Source organism: Mirounga leonina, unplaced genomic scaffold, assembly GCF_011800145.1.
Source record: "Mirounga leonina isolate KUSES-001 unplaced genomic scaffold, KU_Mleo_1.0 Mir_129, whole genome shotgun sequence".
NCBI lineage: Eukaryota > Metazoa > Chordata > Mammalia > Carnivora > Phocidae > Mirounga > Mirounga leonina.
Window position 1 is genome coordinate 59,916,434 of NW_023270323.1, and position 25,218 is coordinate 59,941,651.

At 37.2% G+C, this 25,218-nt stretch overlaps 1 protein-coding gene across 5 annotated transcripts in view; it reads right to left on the bottom strand.

The window, feature by feature from the left end:
* Window positions 1-25,218, bottom strand: part of STIM2 (stromal interaction molecule 2) — a 149,386-nt gene that overhangs the window by 69,104 nt on the left and 55,064 nt on the right. For all 5 annotated transcript variants that reach the window (XM_035005176.1, XM_035005178.1, XM_035005179.1 and 2 more), the window contains exon 2: window positions 14,603-14,733. In XM_035005176.1, the coding sequence (XP_034861067.1) occupies window positions 14,603-14,733 (131 nt within the window). The remainder of the gene's footprint in view (window positions 1-14,602; window positions 14,734-25,218) is intronic.

A 25,218-nucleotide genomic window follows, 5' to 3' on the forward strand; every position in this document is an offset into this window, starting at 1 on the left:
TGTCACAGCACATTAACAAAGTTACTAGGAAAACTGGACTTCTACAGCTAAAGATGTTATGGAGTGTACAAAACTATGACAGGGAGACCCAAGATCAAGGAGTGGTTTTCCTGAGGAAACAATTTTACCAAAAGCAACAGAAGAACAGAAGTAATTTAAAATGTTCAAGATGTATTAAATGCACGACTGACTTCAAATTGCTATTTATGATGCTCTGTGTTATGGGATATAAAAACTACCCCATCTATGGAATGTCAGGCTGACACCCAAGACAACCAAAGCCTCCCATACTCAATATCCCACTATTTTCTGGCTATACCAAGCAAATGACTTCACTTCTTAAAAAAAGCATTTACACATAAAAAATGGGATAAGGTGGGATTCTCTCCTTAAAAATGTTTCTAGAGCTACTAAAAAACTTGCATTTACAAAACATTTGATAAAAATATTCCTTTGGATTGTTTAAGAAGGGAGACAGAGACTACTGATAAGACATGGCATACTGTATTAATCAGACTGGGCCTCCCTCTCTCTCCTGTGGTATCAGAGGCAAACTCTCATTTCTAGTTTCTCTGTTTTCTGTAGGTAAGTCTTCTCTTGTTTCTTTGTTAGCCACTTCAGCCTGTTTTCCCTCTGCACCCCTTTTCCCTTTTATTTGCACTTTTTTAATCTGAAGATTTTTCCTTTCCTGCTGCCATTTTTGGATTCATTTCCGCTTCTGCAGAAGCAGGTTTAGTTGACAACCTTGCTGATCCTTCCCTTGGCTCCTCCTTTACTGCCCCCTCAGCGGAGCTGACCTTCCTCTGGGGCATCACGGTGGCGGGGCAGGCGTGGGCTGTGTGCATGCAGCCCCTGGTGTGCCAAAAGCCTTCACAAAGCTGAACTGCCTGGCTGCCGTCACTCCTAGCTGCCCCCTAGCTGCTGGAACCCCTGTAACCCATTTCTCTGAAAATATTCCTATACTGGTATCCCAGGAATGCTGGCTTGCTGGGTCTCCTAGTTATAGCCTACAGAAGGAGTTCAATTTCCCTCTATCACCACACACATACGCTATGTAACTAATGTGAGACAGGTAAAACACAGGGTTGGCGGACAGAGGAAATGAAATGGAAATAGGGTCAAGCTAAATTAGAAAGCAACAAATACCACAGTGCAATGCAAGGGATTTCCCTGGCTTAGAAGAATATTGGAAGAAAAACACAAAAATAAACAGGGAAGCTTTATATGGATAAAGTTCCATTTCAGCTAAACCTTAAAATTAATCTTATAAGATAAAGTTTAACACGCAAAATGGAACAGGAAGAGAATGAGAGAAATCATAAGTGAAAGGCCTCTCCCGGCATGAGAATATGGATGTGTCCAAAGAGCAGTCTGTCAGCAGTTCGGTTTGGGGAGAGTAAAGAGTGCATCAAGAAGCTCCAGAGTAAATAATAATGGATAGAAGGATAGATTAAGAAGTCTAGGCTATATATGATAGACTATAGTGGTGGTTCTCAAAGAGTGATCAACTCTAATGTCAGTGTTCTGGACACATTTAAAGTAGGTTAAGTCTATTAAATGTATGTTTGACTTATGAGATTTTCAACTTATGATGGATTTATTAGGATATAATCCTCTTGTAAAATGAGAAAAAAGATGTGTACTCCAGAGCACTCTGTTAATCTTAACCAGGTCTACCCTCAGGCGCAACTAGTTAACCAGAGCCTAACCTACAGGGGTATATCAGAGCCTAACTGACCAGGCTCAATTCAACCCTACCAGGCTCTAACCTTCCAGTGGGAGAAGAGAAATACCCAACTCCAACTCACTCTAGCCATCCTATCCCACCGAAGGGAAAAGAAAAAACCAAAACTGAGAAACACTTGTGAAGGTCGCAGTCCAGAATCATTGGTTCACTAAAAGACTGGGACCTAATCATGGGTCTACAGAACACCTCCCCTCCCTGTCACACCTTACCACCATATTACTACAGGTCTATTTACAGCCATTTCTTTTATCCCATACACCATGTCTAGCTCTCAAGAAAAAATGACAAGACATACCAGAAGGCAAAAAACACCGTATGAAGAGACAGAACAAACATCAGAACCAGACATAGTAGGGACTGATCAGATGAGAGATTTAAAACAACCAAGATTAATACGCTGAGGATTCCAGTGGATAAAGTAGACCATATGTAAGGACAGATAAGCAATATAAGCAGAGACAGATATCCTAAGAAAGAACCAGAAAGAGATGCTATGGATCAAGAGCACTGGAACACAAATTAAGAATTCCTTTGATGGGTCTATTAGAAGACTGGGCACAGCTGAGAAAAACCCTCTGCCCCAGAGGACAGATGTATCAATAGAAACCTGGAAAACCAAAAAGCAAAAAGAGGACTGAAAAAAACCAGAACAGAGTATCCAAGGACTGTGAGACAATCCCAAAAGGTGTAACATATATGTAATAGAGTGCCAGGAGAAGAAACAGAGAAAGGAACAGAAGAAATGCCTGAAGCAGGGGCACCTGGGTGGCTCAGTCATTAAGCATCTGCCTTCGGCTCAGGTCATGATCCCAGGGTCCTGGGATCGAGCCCCTCATCAGGCTCCCTGCTTGGCAGGAAGCCTGCTTCTCTCTCTCCCACTCCCCCTGCTTGTATTCCCTCTGTTGCTGTCTCTCTCTCTGTCAAATAAATAAAATCTTTAAAAAAAAAAGAAAAGAAAAGAAAGGCCTGAAACAACAAAGACTGAGAAAGTCTAGGGCAGTGAAGATAACCCTGTATGATATTATAATGGTGAGTGCATGTCATTACATATTCATCCAAACCCACAGAATGTTCAACACCAAGACCAAACCCTTATGACAGCTATGGACTTTGGATGATTACGACATGTCAGTGTAGGTTAGTCCTTGGTAAAAAATGTACCAGTCTGGTAGGTGATGCTAACAATGAGAGAGAATATACCCCGTGTGGGGGGGAAGGAATATATGGGAAATCTCTGTGCCTTCTCAATCCTGTAAACCAAACTGCTTTAAAAAAATTTTTTTTTAAATCTTATGGAATACATACACTTTAGGGTGCAAGAAAAGTAAGAACAATGAAGAAATCAGAGGAGAAGCAGGAAGAAAAAAAAAACCAAGCAAACTCTTTTCAATGCATGCCACCATACTCCAGTCAGATGCAATTATTGGCTATTGCATAAATTAGTATCTTATATTCTTGCTTTAATGCTTTTTCCCTCGCCTGACCCTTCCTCTTGGAGTGTCCTATCATCTACACCTGTAAAAACCATGCCTACTTCCAAAGGCCCATCTCAAGGACTCCTACTCCATGCTCTTCTAGATGCTCCTCAAACAAATGTACACTCTTTCTTCTAAGACACAAGAGCACTTAAATGATTCATGTGTATTTCTAGTACATAGTATGCCATGACATGCCTTGTATTAGACACACAGAACCTCTTATGCCCTAGTAGATGGTAAGCTTATGGAAGTCTATGCTTGTTTTTCATTCTGCTCCATATTCAGTACAATGCTGTATATATAAATAGGAACTTTAAAACATTAGGTGTGTTTTGTTTTTAAATGAATGCTCAACAACGCCCTTAGGAGCCTAGGCATATTTCCCAAGCCCTTGAAGGAACCAAGGAACCAAGAAAAATGAAAACAAAAAAGGCAGCTAGTTAATTTTAAAAATAGTTTTTAAATTCCACAAAAATTCCTACACTTCCCTAATTAAGACTTCAAAGAAATTTTAGGAACTTAGGAGATATAAAAATAAAGGTCAGTGGGCAAGGATTAGCAATTAAAGTGAGGGGCTCTCAAATATTTTTTATCAAATTTTTGAAACATTTTCAGGATCAAGGCAAAATATCCTTCATCTTAAAAAGGTTCTCTTTATCAACTGAGTTTAATAGCCTTATAGCGTTAGCCCTCCGGGCCTAATAACCCTATAAAAAAGGCCAGTGGGTAGGGGGAATAATAAAAAGCAAGTCATCGACATTTGGTAATACCAGTACTTCGTCAATGCCATGAGCAAATCCAAGCCAAGCCAGGCCAGACCCAGCAAGGCCAGGATAGAAAGCTTAAAGGAAATACAGGGTGAAAAGTAGTCTTTAGGGTGAAGTAAGGTAGATTCTCCAGCCATACGTAAGATAACACTCAAGACACAAGTCAATATGATTCAGACCAAATACAGGGAACAAGCAGATATAAGGTCCCAGTGAAAGAGCTGACCTCAATGCCTAAAGGTTTGCAACTAAAATTGAAGTCATTAATAGAAACACAGGTCAAGAATGTAACCAAGGGCATTCTTTCAGAGTCCAGGGCTCAAAACTGAACACAAGTTCAAAAAACAACAACTTGGAATTGTGCCTAAATGTGTTCAGGAGTGAACCGGACTTGGGATGGTTGGGTTCTAGCCCAGTCCCCTACACTGTGTGCCCTAAGGAACATAATCAAAGCCACAGTCTCATCTATAAAACAGGGATACCACCTATCTTGCCTATCCCAAAACAACATTACTGAAGATAATGTGAGACACCATAAATGCTTTATGAACCATGATGTTATAGTCAACATACGGTGGGGTTATCTGGAGGATAAGAACAATTTATCTTTTATCTCCCTGCTGTAGCATAGCACCTTACCATTTTAAGGCCTCAAGAACAACTTTCTAGAGCAAAATAGTCTTCTGAAGACCATGGGGTTAGTGACTGCAGCACTTACTTCTGGGAGAAATTCTGGCAGGCCAAACACTGGATAGGTTAATAGGACAATTTAGACTATTATATACAATTCTTCAGATATGAATAATTGGGAAACCCAGGAACTTACAACAAAAGAAGAAAAAAAAAAAAAAAAAAAAACCCAGGGGGACCTGGGTGGCTCAGTCAGTTAAGCTCCAACTCTTGACTTCCGCTCAGGTCATGATCTCAGGGTTGTGGGATTGAGCCCCACATCAGGCTCGGTGCTCAGCGTGGAGTCTGCTTGAGATTCTCTCTCTCCCTCTGCGCCCCCCCACTCATGCTCTCTCTCTAAATAAATAAATTTTAAAAACAAATTCTAGAATCAATGAAAGGGTCAATGAGTTTTATTTTAATATAGAAAATATTGTTAAACTATTTTATTTCTAGAGAATAAAAAGACAAAAAAAAATCACTTAGCTGTAGGAAAACTAGAATTATGTCAAAGTCTCTGTCATGTTACTAGAAAAGAAGGTGCCCATACATAAAGACTTAGCATGATAAACCGAATTGAAATAGATCCAAGCCTTACTCATAGCACAAACCTTGACACAATACTTGGATCAATTTAATAACAAGTTAGTGAAGTGAGCAAGACACAGACAAAGGTAATTACAGTGGAAAGCAGATTGTTGTAAGACAGATAGTGAGTTAATTATATGGCCCCATTTGCCTAGGACAGTCCTCATTTGCACCTGTCGTCCTGGTGTAATTATTAATAGTACCCTCTTTTACTCTCTAAACAGTTTGGATGATGAATTATATGTCACCATATCCATAACAAAAACAATGATAAGGTAGACAGAGTTAATGCTACAGTAAAGGCACAATTTTATTTAATTCATTTGTGAAACAAGAATAAATAGGCTTTGCACACTGAAACTCAGAGTTTTAGAAGACAAGATACGTGAAGTGTGCTAAACTCTCAAAGAAATACATTACATAAATGCCAGGCCATGCCGTGATCCTGAAAATGCCTGGGGGAGGAGGGGTGGAGAGGAGCAAGGCTGGCTGTACAGTCAGGCTGGAGCTGAAGCAGTACAGACACAGATCCTGATTCACACCCCTGCTGCCCTGCCCCCTTCCAGTGTGTAACAGTATTTAATAGGAAACTCCTGTTAAGGGAAATGAAAAACCAATGGAACAGGAATGGGAAAGGATTTGTTAACGAAAACATGTAATTGCCAAATATTCTGACTAAAGAAAGTGGAAATCATTTGGAGGAGGGGGGCTAAAAGATTTACTAGTTGAAGCAGGGGTCGTGGTAACATCCTAGAAAGAGACCAAAGGTACTCGGTTGAATGTTTCAAGGCCATAAAATGATTTCAGACGTTCCTGGCTCTTTTCAGACAGATCTCATAGTATAGACCATTCATCCCCAGCTTATAAACTGGTTGTATTTAAGAGTGTGTATCTGCCATTTGAAATACATCTTTCCACAGAAACTGTTATGATATTGAAGTACGTACCTACTGCAGCACAAAAGCCCACTTAATCCATATGTATTGACCTAGACAGTACCAACGGTGTTTCTCAAGTGACATGCAACCAAGGACACATCAAGAAGAGGGTAGCCATTATACTACATCAGAGTCAGAGGGGACAGAAGCGAGACCATCTGGATGGCAAGCCATGGTAGGGTAAGAGAGAGTCTTCTGGTTTCTATAGTGGTTGCTTTGAGGGACAAGAAGACACATGAATAGAAATAGTCTAAGACAGAGGGGTGCCTTCATGGCCGTCAGTTAGGCTGATCTCAGCTCAGGTCTTGATCTCAGGATCACAAGTTCAGACCCCACGTTGGGCTCCAGACTGGGCATGGAGCAACTTAAAAAAAAATTTTAAATAAATAAATAAATAAAAACAGTAGTCTGGGAGAATTCATTCTTATCAAATATCATAAACAGAAAGGTAACAGCAGCTGGTAAGTTAACTGGAAAAGCAAGAGATAGAGAAGAAAACCCAGGAAAGAGGTACTACAATTGTCAAGACAAGACATAAAAAGGGTACTCAACTAAAAATTGCTGAGGCAAGACAGCAAACTGAGAACTCAAGAAATATCCTAAGTACAACTATAAAACAATAAAGACACTTTCTTAAGCTCTGTCTCAATAATTTATATGATGGTTCTTAGCCATCTTAGGTTACAGAGCCGTCTTACTTTCACAAAAGCAAAGAACCCTCACCCCAGCAATATACATGCATACATGTACACCCTGCTTTCCAGTAACAATTAATATATTATTATAACTATTACTGTGTTACACGTTTAGGACTTCCAGTAGAACATATTAAGAAAACTTTAAGGTAGAACTTGGGCAAAGTGAAATCACAAAGCACAGGGGCAGGAAACAGTATCTTTTTCAAGACCATCACAGTAGCCAAATATAAATACTGTGCCTGAAATTATAAAAACTGTTACAAAAGTATATATTGCAAAAAACAACTATAGGACTTATTAAAGGATAATGTGGGCATCAGAATCACCAAAGGACTTGTTAAAATACAGATTCCTGGGCCCCCCTCCCACATTTCTGATTCAGTAGGTCTCGGATGGGTCCTGAAAATTTTCATTTCTACAAGTTGCTGCTTTGTCCAGGGAGCATATTTTGATTGATTTTTAGAGCAATCTTTTAGAACTATACCAACTCCTTTTCATCCACTTCTCTCCCTTAAGGCCCAAAGATTTGGCTGCACTGACCCACTTTGTCCTCTGAATTTATCACCTTTCCTTCCTCGTTCTAAGCTATATGCAAAGAAGAGTGTCCCAACCTTTTCTACCAAAAGACATAGACAGCCTCCATATTATTTTGAATTGCCCAAACGGCAGTTGAAAAAAAATGTTTAAAGAGAAGAGGTAAGTGAAACGACAAACAGATATTTGGTGCTTAAAAGATTTTGGTGCTTTGGAGAATATCAAAAAACTGTACACATATTCTGAGAGAGGACTTCCTTGTAAACAACAGAAAGGTGTTTCTTCCATAGACTCCTATTTACAGGTGTTTAAAATCACTACTTCTCTTCTAAGATCTCTACATATCAATAAATACACTCCAAATAAAAATTAAAAATAGAATTTGTAGCGACAATGGTCATAGTGACAAATTTAGAGAAAGAGTATTTTTGAAACAAAGGAAATAAAGTGTAGATTTTAACCATGTCTTCCTTTATCAAAATGATACCTAAATGTTCTTCTTCAGTCATTCCCTGCCCTTTTTTCTGCATTAGTATAAATGCGTGAGTTTTGCTTCATTCTTACAGTACCATTTCTTCCAGGTACCAGAGCTAATTTCAATCTTGAAAAGCAGAGTGGTCACCATAAGTATATCAGGAACTGATGTGCTATACAGTTAAGAGACCTGTATAGTGAACAATGAAAATTAAGAATAAATATTAACATTAGCAGTGTCTCTGGAACTTGCCTCTTTTTTTTTTTTTAACATTTTATTTATTTGACAGAGAGAAAGAGAGAGAGTGCACAGGCAGGAGGAGCAGCAGGCTCCCTAATGAGTAGAGAGCCCGATGCAGGACTCGATCCCAGGACCCCAGGATCATGACCTGAGCTGAAGGCAGACGCTTCACCGAATGAGCCACCCAGGTGCCCCTGGAACTTGCATTTTTAAAAAATTCTCAGTTACCTGTTCTTATAAAAATGGAATGAAGTCTATGTGACTTATAACAGATCTTGCTTTGAAATTCATTAGTGTAGTCATCTCTAATTTCAATTGCCCAGACCCCACAGGGATATACAATCTAATCCACTCTTAAGGGAGAAAATATGAGAACCTCCATTTATATTTAATTTTATCTCAGTTTTCATTTATATTTGTGAACATTTTCAAAAAGCATAACAGTATAATAGAATGTATGCATTAAATATGTCTAGTATAATAGTGTGTGTACATAGATACAGGTATATCTACTATATCTGTACCCTACTTATACATAGCTATTTATTTGTAAATCATACTAGGGAGGGCTTAACAATGGAGATTGATGATACACATTAACATAAGAAAGCAACACACTTTAGAAATCAAGAACATGGATTCAGTCTGGACTCAAACCCCACCCACAGCACTCACAAGCTGGTGACCAGGTACAGACTGTTTCACCTCCCTAAGCCTGTTTCCCCATCTGCAAATAAAATGGAGAGTATACTCTTAGCCCACAGGGTTTCTATGAGAAGTCCATACCATAGTCCATGCAAAGTGCTTATTATAGTGTGAAACAAATGGTAAACACTCAATAAATGTTTTATATTATTTTAGTATATAAATCCATAAATGTAAGTTTGATAATTCCTACAATAACAAAACTGAAAGAATCCATCATTTCCCAATTTTGGCCATTTAACCCTTTTATTCGATTAAATACCTATTAACAATCTCTGCTACTCTGATTATATGCTTATTGCTATTATTTTCCACAAAGAATTAAAGTCTGTTTTTACGATAACACGTTAACTATGAAACTATAAAAATTCCAGTATTCAGGAAAATGCCTCAATAATTATAACTTAACAGACAGCAAGGACTCTTTAGCACCTAATGTCTCTTCACCTTACCTTTGCTCTGCTTGTCCTTTCAGGTGAATGCCAAGTGATCCTTTGGTCAAATAAGTTGTACTGGTCCATTTGTGCATATAATTACACATAATTACTAGCAGCAAGATACTACTTAAGAGATAATTTTAATCATACATATCAATGCTTTAAAATTCTAAACATATTCTATTACTAAAATCAACATGAAAAGTCTTATTGTGGGTCCCCTCCAATACGAAGCCTTCTGAAGGAAGTTGTGTAACTTTATTTTTATACTTTATAATTCCGTGGCTTGAGAATTTCCCATCAAATATCTGTAGTTAGCAGAGTATAGAAACAAACTGTGCTAATCAGCCTCTAAAATGGCCCCCAATGACCCCAACATCCTCACATCCATACCTTGTCTAACAGCCTCCCCTTGAGTATCAGCTGGACCTAGTGACTCCCTTCTAACAAACAGAATTTAGCCAAAGAGTAAAGGGATTCCAATTCCAAGATTAGCTTACAATCTTGTTGCCCTTCTCTTGCTCTCTCTCTCTCAGAGCTCCCTCCCACTCTCTCTGAGGGAAGCCCACTGCCACATTACGAGCTGCCCTATGGAGAGAGCCACAGGGCAGTTAACTGTTAACTCCAACCAAGAACCAGTGAAGAACTGTGGAGCCAAGAGCCACATGAGTAGGCCCCGAAGTAGATCCACCATGCATAAGGCCTTAAGAGGACACAATACCAGCTGACATTTTAAGAGCAGCTTAATGAAAGACCCACAGCCAGAAGACCCTGATAAGCTACCCCTAGATTTCGGACCCAAAGAAACTGTGAGATGATAAACGTACATTGTTGTAAGCCACCAAATTTGGGGAGTAGGTAGGGGGAATTTGTTACATAGCAAAAGATACTACATAAGTGAAAATTTTAACTTAAAATTTTCAGTAAAAATATACATGCATTTATTCCTTTGGAAACAGTACTCCACGTAATTCAAAACTTACTGATCCTATTTTAAAATGTATTTTCTAGTAGGTTTTTCTAACCCTACTTTTGCCTACTTTCATAGTGACTCTCCTTGTTTCAGACACACATACATCTGTGCTGTTAACCAAGTTTTCTAAGAAGTATAGAGACATATGATGACAGAGGTGCTTTTCAGGCAGAATAGCTAAATGTAAGAAAAACTGAAATACCAGGTACAAGTTTTTTTTTATATAAACTGGTTTTAAAGTTAATTATAAAAATCAAACAATTGATAAGAACATAAATTCTAAAATTATTTATTCCAAATGACATCAGTAAAAGGTAAGCATGGATATAAAAAGGAAGAAAAATTAGGGGAAAAAAGGATTTAAAAAAAATTTTTTTTAAAAAGAGGAAAAGTAAAACCAAAGTTCATGCACACTGGAAACTATAATAAAGGTTTCAGTCACAAAGCAGGCAATAACAATGTGAATTCTCACTGCTTCCTAAACTGTGTTCAAGGCAACAAAACCATTCATTTCTCTTATTTAAAAAAAGTATTTCTTAATCAAATACCTACACTTTCCAAAACATCTTCAATATTGGCAAAATAGACAAACTTGACTGTAATCAAAAACTCAATCTAAACAGGTCACAGATTGAGCATACAATGACACCTAATCTTTTTGATCTTGGGCCAGAAGACAATGACCTGGAGAGCAAAAGCTTTTCATCCTGTTCCTAATCTACAACACTCATGTCCTCTATTTTCAATTTGAGAACAGCTCCAAAAAACTGCCACATACTTACTCTCTTACTTGTCTAAGTATTGCATATAGTATACACTTTAAATGTTACCTTCCCAATGAGGCCTGCCGAGAGAACCCTATTTAAAATTACAGCTACCCATCATCTACCTGTCCTCATCCCCCTTTTTCCTGCTTATTTCGTTTTTTGTTTAGTCTGCCTTTTCACAAGCATCCAACAAAATGTCCACTTAAGGGCTGGAAGATTTATGTATGTGTGATTCTGTCTGTTTTGTGAGAAAGCATTTACTCATACGACCAAAAACAAAAAACAGAAGCAAAAGCACTAAAGAGAAAAAAAATTAAGTTTTCAAGTAGCATTTTCAAATGCTAAATATTTTTCTAAATTTTATAAAAGTTAACATTTTAAACCAAAACCACAAGAAATTAAGTATTTTATTTTTTTGACTAAGGTTTCCTATTAAACTCATTAAGTTTCCTAATGATGACTGCTAGTCATACTAATATTACCATTTACTTCTTTAGAAAAGAGACACTTCAACAAGAAATATAAATCAAGATGTAGCTATGCTGATCAGGAGGCCCCAAAACAGTCCAAGAACCACGGAACTAACAACTCATTCCTTAAAGTCTACGACACACACCACTCTCTAGATCAGTGCTTCCAATACAGGTTAATTGATCTACACATGTGATGTTAAGTTTTCAAGAAGTTACATTAAAAAGTGAAAAGAAACACATGGTGTTAGTTTTATATTACATTTTATGTAATCCGATATGCCCATAATATTATCATTTCCAACAGGTAATATTTTAAAGTTTATGTTTTACATTATTTTTCTCATATTCAAAATTTGAAGTGCATTTTACACTTATAACACATCTCAATTTTAAGTGCCCAACAGCCAAATGCAGCTAGTAGCTACCATACTGGACTGTGGATTTCTAGGTTCTGTAAGGTGCTAACAAAATGTAGACACATACCTTATTTGCTTTTGAATATTAATATTAGAAGAAACACCAAGAGAAGAATAACATCTGCTTCTAAACATTAAAGCTCACCTATCATACAGAGTTTTAAGGTCTTTTAAGATAAGCTTTACATTTTAACATAAAGTTTTTAGTTCTAACCTTTATTACAAAGTGTTTGGAATTCCACTGAAATTTAAAAGACTCAAGATGAATTCCACTGAAGTATAAATTATATAGCCATGCATGCTTACTTTGTTCGGCACAGTGATAAATGATAACACTTCACACATTTGGGCATTTAATATCTGATGATGAGGTTAAAAAGATTAAAATAACTTGTAATTCGGGCGCCTGGGTGGCTCAGTTGGTTAAGCGACTGCCTTCGGCTCAGGTCATGATCCTGGAGTCCCGAGATCGAGTCCCGCATCGGGCTCCCTGCTCGGCAGGGAGTCTGCTTCTCCTTCTGACCCTCCTCCCTCTCATGCTGTCTCTCATTCTCTCTCTCTCAAATAAATAAATAAAATCTTAAAAAAATAAATAAAAATAAAAAATAAAATAAAATAACTTGTAATTCGAGAAAATATTATGCAATCAGATACATTTAAATAGGCTGTCAAATACCTGCATAAGCTTAGTTAATCCCTCTCTGTCTATATATTATATGCAAGTTTAACAGATCTTTCCTTGGAGGGTATTTTTAATGATTGAAAAATGTGAATTTTTGCTATTCTTTTCAGATTTAAATGTTTCTGTAATTGTGATATAATAAGAAATATATTTGGTCTTTGTCCTTGGTTCCTGGCACAGAGCTCTTAAAACTCTTGGAATTTCCTGAGTGATATGAGTGTATTTTGCCCCTTTTGATAACACCTGAATTCATGCTGAGAGAGGACTTAGAATGGGGCCTCTAGATCACTTGGAATGGGGCTGGTTAGCAGAAAGACCAGGCGATTAGAGGGATGGGACTTTCAGTCCTGACCACTGAGGAAACTGAGCTCTATAAAAACAAAGAAATCTGTTCCATGCCTTTCTCTTAGCTTCTGGAGTCACCAGTAATCCTTGTCATTCCTTGACTTATGGCTCCATAACTCCAATCTCTGCCTCCATTGTCATAGGGTCATCTTTTCCCCAGTGTCTGTGTCACCATGTGGTGCACTCCTCTCTTATACAGACACCAGTCATATTGGACTAAGGGCCCACACTACTCCAGTATATCCCTGTCATAACTAAGTATATCTGAAATTACCCTACTTCCAAATAAGGTCACATTCTGAGGTACTGGAAGTTAAGACTTCAAAATATGTTTTTTTGTGGGGGACACATTTCAACCCGTAACTTGGGCCTTTACAAAAAAAAGTCTGCCAACACCTGATTTGGAAGAATTAAAACTAAGGAGAAGTAGGTCCAGAAGGGCCACTGAACAGTGAGGGGTTTCAAAGAGGAGAGCTAGGATTCTCTTTTAGACAAACTAACTTCAAAGCAAAAGAGCGAGCCCTCAAAAGATGTCAGGCAGAAAGCAATATATGTAGGTCAGGAATCGACATTGGCTTAGAGATGAGGAATCAAGTGTAGCCTATAAAAGGATGAGCATTAGCAAGGTAAATGTGTTACAGAGCAAGTCAAGAATTAATCTTTAGAGAATGTTACTATTAGGTAACAATGTGATTAGAGAATGTCACTGTTATATAACATTAGATGATAATGCAGAAAAAATGTAATTTAGTATCGTATAAACTAAAAGGAAGCATCTCAATCATGACAAATATAAGAAAGAGATTGAAGAGGCCTGAAAAACAACCAGGGGACTTGGCTAGAGTAAGACTCCAACCAAATAAAGAAAACAACTTCTATGGAGAAACTAAGAGGGCCGCCAGTGATGCCAGGAGGAAGATGATAATGCTTAAGAAAGAAAACATGATTTATTTGTACAGTGGGTACGGTAGATCATTACATCAGTGACCCCCAATAAACCACATCTCCTGGCATTCATGCCCTTGTATAATCCTCTCCCACACAGACTGTGAACTTAGCCAAATAACTTGCTTTAAGCCAATTTGATATTAACAGGCACCGGCAAGGCAAGCAGAGACATGATAAGCACTTTCACACGGGAACTTGTTTTCTTGGAACACTGTCCCCTGAAAGCCAGCTGCCATGCTGTAAGGAAGCCTGAGCTAGATTCATGATGAGAGACCGTGTGGAGAGAGACTGCGAAGGCTAAGAGGTCATCATTTCAGCCCCAGCAGAGCTCCCAGCTGAATGCAACCACAGTGACCTCAGCCCATACCAAAGGGAACAGAAAACGTACCCAGCTGAGCCCAGTCAACCCAGAGGATCAGGAGAAATGATAAACTGTTGTCCTAAGCCACTAAGCTTTGTGGTGGTTTGTAAAGCAGCAATAGATAAAAACTGACATAGTCAGAAAAGGATGTATGTTTGAGAAATGCAAGAACATGAGACTGAGCATTCTTATAAAACTGGGAAGACTTGTATATGTGCATGAGGAAAAAAGAAAAAAGGTGTAAATACAAAGGGAAAATTAGAACGCAAAGAGAAAAACTAAAGTTACTGAAGATGAAGCTGAGTCACATGATGAATAATGGGAAAATTTAAGAGAATAATAGGGAAAGCTTTCCACCTACTTCATCACTTTCATCTACTTCAATTCCACCATCTTTGTCATCATCCATTTGTTTATGTATTGTTTGAAGAGCTTCCAGACTGTATCTATCTTCTTCTGTGAAGCATGGTGGGCTCAGTGATAGGCAGGGATCTGAAAGAGAATAAAGGGCAATCACTAACTCACAATACCAAAACATAGACTATATAGTTAAGAGAATATACTTTAAAAGAAAAACAACATATTAAATTTCAGACTAAGTTATACCAACAAGTTTTTACAAGTCTAGTAGTCATCGAAAGTATAATACATGAGCACAACTCACTAAAAATAAATAATTCAATTTAATGGATATTAGGCAACTACCACCAGTACTGACTTCAGGTTGTCTATATTCTTCCACATCTTGAACCACTTTCTTCTTATCCAACCATTATATTTACTAATTATTTCCCCATAAAACATAGAAACCCTTCCTTAAAAAAAAAAAAGAAAAAAAAAAAAACCTAGAAATCACAGAATACAAGGTGCTATTTCTGAAGAATCCAGTTTAATTAAAATGTGAATCCAAGAAAATATAGCAGAGAATACAAGAAAAGGATATACAGAAGAGTCACATACTTAGAAACTTTTTTTTCACTTTTCTATTTAAGAATCAGAGCCCACCCATATGAATACCTTTCAAAATACATCACTTCCTAAATTTAACAAGGAAAAACTGGGGGGAAAAAAGACTGAATTTTTAAAAATCTTATTCCTCATGCTTTCTTTAATATATATGTATTGGTTAAACCTCTTCCTATGGAAAATGGGAATCTAACAATCTAACAACTTAGAGACAATTTAAGGCTTTTCAAAGTTTAAAATCGATTAGTAAAAGTTACTTGTTGACTCAAATAATAAACAGCCCATACACTAAAATGAAAACCTACTGCCAAAACTTCATTCACGCCCAATCTGGCTGACTGGCAGATTGACAAAGTCCAAGGACTTACTTCTACTATTTTGCCAGGTCACTAAAATACCCTTTTAAAATATCATCAGATCCACATATATTTCTAGAATTAGAAATGGCCTAAAAGTTTAAAGTGGTTACTAGCATAATAGAAGGGTTAGCCACAGTTTGGTCTTCCCAACAATAGTTAAAAATCTAGTTTATCATTCTGGCCTTTTATAAATTAACTGTCTGATTTTGTACAAATCACTTGTCTTTGTGTCTTAGTTACCACACCTGTAAAATAAAGTAGTCTAGATGTTTACTAAGATCTACTGCAGCTATAACGGCCTAAGAAATAATCTGATTCTGTGCTTAGGGAAAAAAAATTGCAAGAAGCCACTACCAGAAACCAATTAATAATATTTTTTTGGTAAAAGAATAATGCAAATCTGTATTACATCCACGTTCCAGTTGTAACTCATTTGGAGGAGTTAACATTTTTAATAGTTTTAATTCAAAATCTAATTTTAATTTCTTTAGTCTTGGAAGAGAAGCAAACAGAAAAGGAAACTTTAAAAAAGGGAACTGAAATCCTAAGGTATGTGACGTGTGTGTATGTGTGTGTGCGGGGGTGTGTGTGTGTGTGTGTGTATTTAAAACTCTGATCAAGGTTTGCTAAAATCTAAGAACTTGCAGGCACAATGGTCAATTATGATCCCTACTTCACAAAACAACCAGAACCCTGATATGCCTACAAGTTCAAACTCATTTGTACTTATTTTGAATGGATGTGAAGTAAAAGATAAGCAACCAGGTATCCTACCATATGGAATAAAGAGGATCTGAATACAATGTGTTATTGCCTCCAGCAGACCTATTTTTTTTTACATATTTTATTTTGCTAATAAATATATGAAGTGACAGTGTTACTGCAACAAGTATACAAGGGTTAGTTAGCATCACTCACTGATTAATAGGCTTTGTCGTCAACCCTGTCAAACTCTAAAAGTGAATGATGAGGACTCTAAAAACCTTATAAAGCTTTAAAAGAAAATTAGGAGGAACATATGATCTGAAAAAAATTCACATAAAAATAAAATTGGTATTTTTTTACTTAAATTAACTTATTTAATAAAACACTACCTTTCAAGGTCTGTTTTAGGATGTAACTTCTCCAGGAAGTGTTTCTGTATTATATCTGTACTATCTTCTAGGGATTAGTTCCTTCCCTGAACACTATTCCATCCATTCGACAAATGTCTATTAACTACCTACCATGTGTCAGGCACTGGAAATACCATAGTGAAAAAAGAAGTAAAAATTCCTCATGAGGGGCGCCTGGGTGGCTCAGTCGTTAAGCATCTGCCTTCGGCTCACGTCATGATCCCAGGGTCGTGCGATGGAGCCCCGCATCAGGCTCCCTGCTCCACGGGAAGCCTTGCTTTTCCCTCTCCCACTCCCCCTGCTTGTGTTCCCTCTCTCGCTGTGTCTCTCTCTGTCAAATAAATAAATAAAATCTTTAAAAAAAAAAATTCCTCATGAAACTTGCCGCATAGTGGGGAAGGTGAGTATAACAAGATAAAAAAGTAAAAGGCAGAGCATGTTAGTGGTTAAGTATTAAGGAAAAGAATAAAGAACAGATATGAAATGCCAAGGAATTTGAAATGTGATTATATTTTATTCTCAAATCATTCAACCTAAGCCCTCATTTGATGTTGTACTTTATTAATCTCTAACTGCTTCAGGGTCATTTTGCCCACACAACTGAGCTTATGAACAAGGCAGAAACCATGTCTATTTCTCACAATCATAATACCCAGGACTTAGCTAGGCAATTTTGTGTCTGTGATAAATTCCGTTACTTCATATACTAACTAAATCATAAACTTCTAGGCTTCTATACTGTGCAAACCAGTGACAGGCATGAGGAATTAAAGGCCTAATATGAGTATCCTGTACTCAAAGAAAGCTCACAGCCTAGTGAGAAGGGAAGCATGTGGACTACTACATTAGCTTAGGGACCACTGAAAACACTACTTGTAGGGTACAAGGAGAGCATGGAGGGAGGGCACCAATACAGACTGGGAAAGAAAAGTCAGATGTTTTCTAGAGGTAACCTTGGGGAGTTTTAAATGACCTATAGTTGATGACTACAGGGAAGGAGAGAACTGCACGCCTGGAAAAAGAAACATCATATGTTCAGTGGCATGAAAAGAAAACGAACATTCAAAGAAATGCCACTAGTTCATATGTCTGGAATACAGAGAATATACGGGAAAAAAAGAGATCAGGTTAAGAGACTGGAAAGAAGAGGCCAGATCTCTAAGAGTCGTTTTCCAAATGAAGCAATTTAGATTTTTATCCTGAAAACCATGAGAAGCGCACAGGGGATTCTCAAGGAGAAGCCTAACACAATCAGATTCATTACAGAAAGATCATTCTGGTGACAGTGGAAAATAGAATGGAGGTAAGGCTGGGAGGCACAGCTGTCAGGAAGTGCTACTGTAATCCTAGCAGCCTGCAATACTCCATGCATCCAAGGAATGGAGGAGGGAAATGATGAACATTGCTCTAGGCTTTGGTGTTTTGCCAAGCTAGAGCAGCAGAAGGAAAGACAGGAGTTGAGGATATAGCAAGAGTGATCCATTTCCCCACATAAAATTTTATCTCCTTTCGGCACAGTGACTTAAGGACTAGAAATCTAACTTAGAATAGCTGAGAATTCTGAACCCCATTACCTGTTCTAAAGTCTTTTTCATTTCTTTCTCAATTGTTTCCCTTCGAGGTTAATTCAGCACAAATGATCACTTTAACTCAAATTAGCTGACTTAAATTTCTTTTCAAATACACAAACTGTTACAAAAGATCTGTGCATATAATGAATCTGGTATAAGGGTTTCAAAGGCAACTGCTAAAATGCCAAAATGGTTCTCCTTTGCCAACATCTCATTGACATCTACGTTAGCTATATCCAAAATGCACCAGCGCATATCATGTATTCCATAGCCAGAAACATGTTTCTTAGATATCGAAACAGAATTCATTTGTCCAATTAAACATGATATGGAGTGCCTGTAATGTGTCAGACCCTGTTCTTGGTGCTGGACATCCACATAACAATTAAGACAAACTTCCTCTGCTCGGTGCCCTCACTTTGTATTAAATGCAGCATGATGTGATAAATCTTTTTAGCATTATACCCTGAGCATTCCTTTCTTTTCTCTGAATCAAGAAGAGCACTTTCTACTGAGGAAAAAGAAATCAGCTGAAACAGAATAAAACTTAACCGAAGTCAGCAAACAACACCACTGTTAAATTCCAACTTGTTCTCCTCTACTCAAAGCCAAACAAATGCTCGGTTTGATTCTGCAGAAATAAAGTTGAATGAATTAAAATGACTTCACCCAGGGAAGCCTGTGTGGCTCAGTCAGTTAAGTGTCCGACTCTTGATGTCGGCTCAGGTCATGATCTCAGGGTCATGAAATCAAGCCCCACGATGGGCTGTGCTCCACGTGGAGTCTGCTTGAGATTATCTCTCCCTCTGCACCTCCCCACTCTCTAAAATAAATAAAATCTTAAAAAAAAATTTTTAAATAATTTCACCTAATAAGAAACATCTATTACATTCTAGAAACCAATGGTATTTTCTGTACATAACTTAATCCTTACAACCCGGTGTGAGACACATATTTTCTCCATTTTTCAGATGAGGAAAGGAGATTCATGAGTAACATGCTCAAGATCACATCCCCAGAAATGACAGAGCTAGGATTCAAATGAAGTCTTTAGGACTCTAATCCATGCTCCAAAGTCAATATAATGAACGTAAATGGGTCAGTGTCCCCAACATCAGAGGAGAATAAAGTACTGCTACCACAGATACTGCCAAGACCTGAGGAGCTGAGAACACCAAGAAGCATAAATGTGTCCCACAGAAGGGGATCACCAGACAGTCCATGAATGATACTGAGAATCTAGAATATAAACCTACACTTCCTACATTACCTTTCTTTTTCATAACATCTTCACCTCAATTCACACTCCCCGTGAACAAACCTTGGTAGTAAGTTTATTACCACAGTGACTGATATATTTGTTGAATGATTTAAATATACATAAATATTAGAAGCCAAATAAATGAACTTCTGAATACAAGTTATTTATCTAGCAAATATATAGATGCCAGACTCTAGGTTAGAAGCCAGGTATACAAAAAAGTAAAACAAGTAAATAAAGTTAAATATGGCAAGTGCGATGACAGACATATAATAAATATATAATGGTGGCAAAACTAAGGGAGTAGGCCTGTCTACGTGAATAGCAAGAAAAAATTCAAGGAGAAGTGCTCTTTACATTTCTTCTTAAAAGATGAGCAAGTGTTCTCTAAGAAGACAGGCATATGCAGGGACATAATCTCCTAATAGTTATTATACTAACAAAATAATGATGAAAATAACTACTAATTATAGAGTGTCTATTATATCCAACTATATCTATATTATATATTATACATTTTGCTTTCCTAGAAAGTAGGCACTATTATTCTCATTTAATTGGATAACTAAAAGACTGGCAATATCAGTGAGGGCCAGATTATGGAGGACTTATTCTAAAGTGAACATAAAGGAGAAAAATCTTAATAAATATTAAATTACTCACTGAAAGCTCCTACTTATAGTTTCCTTGGCCTGCAAAGCTCTTTCTCCCAAATCCGTCCACAGCTGGGTAACTCCCTTCATTCAAACTCAAATGTTCCTCCTCAAAGGCCATCTTACTTCCCTATCTAAAACAGCTTCACTTTGACTCCGTGTGCTGTATTGTTCTTCATAGCACTGTATCACAGTGCACTGTGTTATGTATTTACGTATATGCTTACTGCCCAATTCCCCCACTGTAATGCAATCATGAGATTACAGGCTTTTGTTTTGATCAATGAGCTTTCCTGAGTGCCTAGAACAGTGTCTGGCTCACAGCAAGTGCTCAAAAAACGTTTACTGAATCCCTAACCTAATTGGTTTTTCAATACAAATGTTTGAAAGAGAAAAACTTTTCAAGAAATTACATGGCTGATGAGAAAACTAAGATGTAGAAAATGACAACAAAACTTCTTACCTCTTTATGACACTAATATTAAATCGACCTAATTACTAGAAATCTATTAACATTACTTCTCCAGTTAAAACCATTCAGTGGCCCACTAAAACCAAAAGTCTATTTATTCATTGTCAAATATTACTGTTTAAATATTTATTGAACAAAATATAGAACATATTATGCAAAAATAATCGAGGGAAACTTTAAAATAGGTCTTCCTTGAGGCTTTTACACTCATGATAAAGATGAAACTTCATGGGGGAAAAGACTAAGCCAGTTTTATTACTATATATTATTACTTATATATATTATATGTATATTACTATGATACGTAACGACACCTAATAAATAATGATGCCTGAATTTTACATGCAACCCATTACATTTTTGGTGGCATTAGGAAAGAGAAATTGGATTTTAATAAGTGGGGTTAGAAAAAAGAAAAAAGCAAGAACTCAAACAGGAACTAAGAGAGCTCTGGGACCGACAAAGTCTCGTTTGGCTAACTGAATGGTTCTCCATGAGGGTGCCACTCAGTGCTCTGCCCGTCTCCCTCACACTCACCTCTCTCCACACTGCTGCTATGAACATGCAGGGGAGGGGTGTGGAGCCCAAGAATGTTAAGCAACTAGAATGCTCGGGCCAGTCCCACACAGCAGAGAACAGCCTTGTCCTCGGCTGTGCCAACAGTCCCCCAAAGAGAGGAAGAAAACACTAGCAACTGCTGGATGGAGGAGCAGCGGGATATGAATCTGTAAAGACAGCCTGGAGCTGTCCTCCACTGAAGGACAATGAATCTCTGAAAGAAGCAACTGATGATTTTTAAGTAGGACTGTGACATAATGACAAATGTAACAGAGAAAAATTACAACTTATATTTTGTGTAGTGCTTTCAAGTTCAAAATATGCTTTCCCATATAGTCGGTTTTATTTTAATCTGGAGAAGAAACTGTAGCTTTAGTTTACATGCTTGTTACCAATGAATGTCTGTTCCAACAGTCCAGGCAGGAAGTAACAGAATATAAGCCACAATCATGGCAGTGAAGATAGAAGACAGAAGAAAGACTAAAGTGACAACTGAGCGCAGTCAAAGAAAGGAGACAAATATGATTGACATTTCAGACCTACAAGTCTAGGTTTAAAAAAAATAAGGCTGAGCCCGACCAAACACAGTTACAAAATGTGTTAAATGGGATTCCATTCAGCCTTCCATATTTAAGAGGAATAAGTATTTATGCCATATTCTGTATTTTGTCCTCCCATTCAATCGATACATATAGGGAATATGGTTTGGAAACCTCAGAAAACAAGAGCCTCAGAAATAACTGAAGCTGAAAAAGTAAATCCAGTCTTTAGAAATAGTTTCCCTCCCATAATACCCTTAAGGTCAGCAAATTTCATGCAGAAAAGAACTAAGAAAGGGAGCCAGCCGACTCTTAATCACAAACCAATGACTCTAGCCCGTTAACAATGTGCAACATCATATACTGCCAAGAACTTGGCTTACCTTACGGGCAACTATTTATGCATCTCGTGATTAGGATTTTCTTAATTACCACCACTGAGAGAAATTCTTTAAATAAATATTGTTTGTATTTAGTACTTCCATTAACAGTTCAAACATTTATCAAATTAAATACTCCAATCTAAATATTTTGAGATTAAATGTTCTCTAAAATCTTCAGAGATAATTCCTTGGTATCATTTTTCAATAAACTAAAGATACGATTCAAACTCAAAATAAAAGTAAATAATGTCTTCTCTCTTCTGATATCCTCTTTAGGGCGAGACTGTCTTATGTCCCTTACATTTCCAGTGTCTAGCCTACCACCAACACCTAGCATAGAGCAGGATTAATGGATGTTTCTCAAAAAATCTAATAAATAAATAATAAAGGCCAGTGTATACTTTTTTAGAGAGAAGTTAGTTTCAACCCATTATCTATTATATTATTTGGTATATAGTAGATATTCAAAATATGCTAGCATTTATTAAGAGCATATTACATGCCAGAACAACAAATGAGAAAGAAAAAGCTGTAACTGGTATACAAAATGCTATATACCAGAATGCTATAAAAATGCAGGTGGAAGACTCCAGAATCTCTAATATTTACTTGTACAATTAAAGTTCACCAGTTAAAGGAAACAAACCTTACCAATAGAGGGCTGAGAAACCACTGCAGATGTACCTAATTATGCCGTAAGTGTTACAATAAACAGAAAATAAAGGGCCTTTACTTTAAACCCCTCCTGACTGATGACTGCCTCTTGGAGCTCTGAATCTCTTTAATCACTGACTTTGTATAAAAAAGTACCTATTAAAATTAGTCTCTACCCTTATAAAAAGAAAGAAGTTTCCCCTGATTGTTAGCTAAAAATTTCCTTTAAAAAAGGTGCCTAGTTCAAATATACCTTCCAAATGTTTTAAATAGACCATCCGATACAAACTCACTCACTGAGGTCCCTTTGCACTCTCCAGGAACATTTTTCAGTTTACCATCTTCTGATTACTTCACTTCCACTTATTCCCCCACCCACAAAAAGCATCTTGTCCTTGCCACCTCAGTTCCTGCTCATCTCAAAGAGCCTCTTTAAAGGTAGAAGACAAAAGAGAATGCCTCTGCCTTAAAACGATCTTAATACGAAATTCACTTGCCAACATATCCCTCATCCAAAAAGTATCTACATTTATATTCATGGTTAACCAATATGTTCCTTCAATGTATTTAAATACATGAGGGGTATTTACGCAGCTGTATTTCTCTCTGCATTCATTGATAGCTGCCTATTTCCATTGTGCTTTATAAGTTCCTAGAAAGCAGTAATATATTGGTTTATAACATTAGCTACATCTATCATATGTGGGAAAATGTTGAGTAGGCACAAAAAAAGAAAAAAAGTAAACAAGTGCATTGATTTATTCCCAGGATACCACAAACACTAGCATTTCAATTAGCAGCATTATGTGCACAGAATAGTGCAATAATTGTGTTGTTTTGGAGGGAATATGGTAACTCAACGTGACAACCAGAACACTGTGAATGCACCTAATGACACTGAATTGTGTACTTAAAATGGTTACAACTTTACGTTATATGTATATTTTACACAATAAAGAAAAAAAGCTGTAGCCAAACACAAGCTATAGAGAGCAAAGATCATTAATACTATCTTACCCTAGCAACATTTTGAAAGAGAACATTGTTGTTACTGCCTGGCATTGATCCAACAGCAAGACGCCCTTTCACTTCTCTCACAGAGCAAGAACTTAACAACAACCACAGAAAATAAAATTAGTATCCCAATTTTACAGAAAGAAAGGTTGAGGAGTTTGTACAAGGAAAAGAATTTTTTTTTTTTTTTTTTAAGATTAATTTGAGAGAGAGAGAAAAGCGGGGGGTTGTGAGGAACTCAAGCAGACTCGGCACTGAGCACAAAGACCAGCACGGGGCTCTAGCTCAGGAACCTGAGATCAGACCTGAGCGGAAACCAAGAATCAGAAGCTTCCAACCAACTTCATCACCCAGGCCCCAGGAAATTCATTTGCATCCTGCCGCTTACTGTACAACCTCAGGAAAGTCATTTAACTTCTTTGCCTTAACTTCCTGATCTGTAGAATAGGAATAATAGAGAGCAACTTTTGCCAAGTTGATGTTAGAATTAAATGAGACATCTACAGATAAAACACCTAACACAGTGTGTGGCACATATTTGGAACTCAGCAGACAACACTCAGTAGATAACTATTACTATTATCCAGAAAGGTGACGGCATTAGCTTATCAATGGCACAAGACCAAGTCTCCTGCAATTGCAGTCCAGTCTTTCTATGCTATTACCATCACCTTAACAGATATCAAAAACATCATTTTTTCTAAATTAGACTTAACTCTAAATATCTTTTGGTTGATTCTAAAATCAAATAGACCCTAAAAGACAAGGAGAGAAGATAAAGAGGGAATAGAGCATTTATTGGGTAACATATGCCAGGTGCTTTACTTGGTTATCTAATTCAACTTCTCTCAACAGCCATGTTGGGATCATGCTTCTTCTTTCCATGATGAATAAAATAAATTTGCAAATTCTCATATGCAAAGCAATATGCCCAAAGTCAAAGAACTGGTTAACTATTTTGTTGAAATTAAAAAGAACTTTATTTTTCCCCATCTCCCATAATACGTCAAAAGAAAAAGACTTTCTATTTCTAAAAATACCCCAAAAGGATATTCTGAAAGCAAATTCCAAAACAAGAATTCTAAAAGCAGGTTCATTAAAAGCAGTACTTACTATAAGTATAAGTTATATTTCACTCAATGAAAGAGCTAAGCACCAGGCATACGTGCACTCATGAGGGTAGTCACAGGAGAGGAACGAGGCCACAACCAGACACTTGATAATTAGGATATTCATAAATCAAATATTTCTAAATTGGGAAATGCCTACACAATGTAGAAAGAAACCACCAGCCAACCCCTTCTCTTATGGAAATCACCTCCAAAAACAGATGGCCACTGGTTTTGTTTTGTTTTGGGAAGGGGAAGTCTCATAAAACCCTCCACACATTAAAGGTTTACAACTTCAGCTTCCAACACACAGGGTTCCCAAC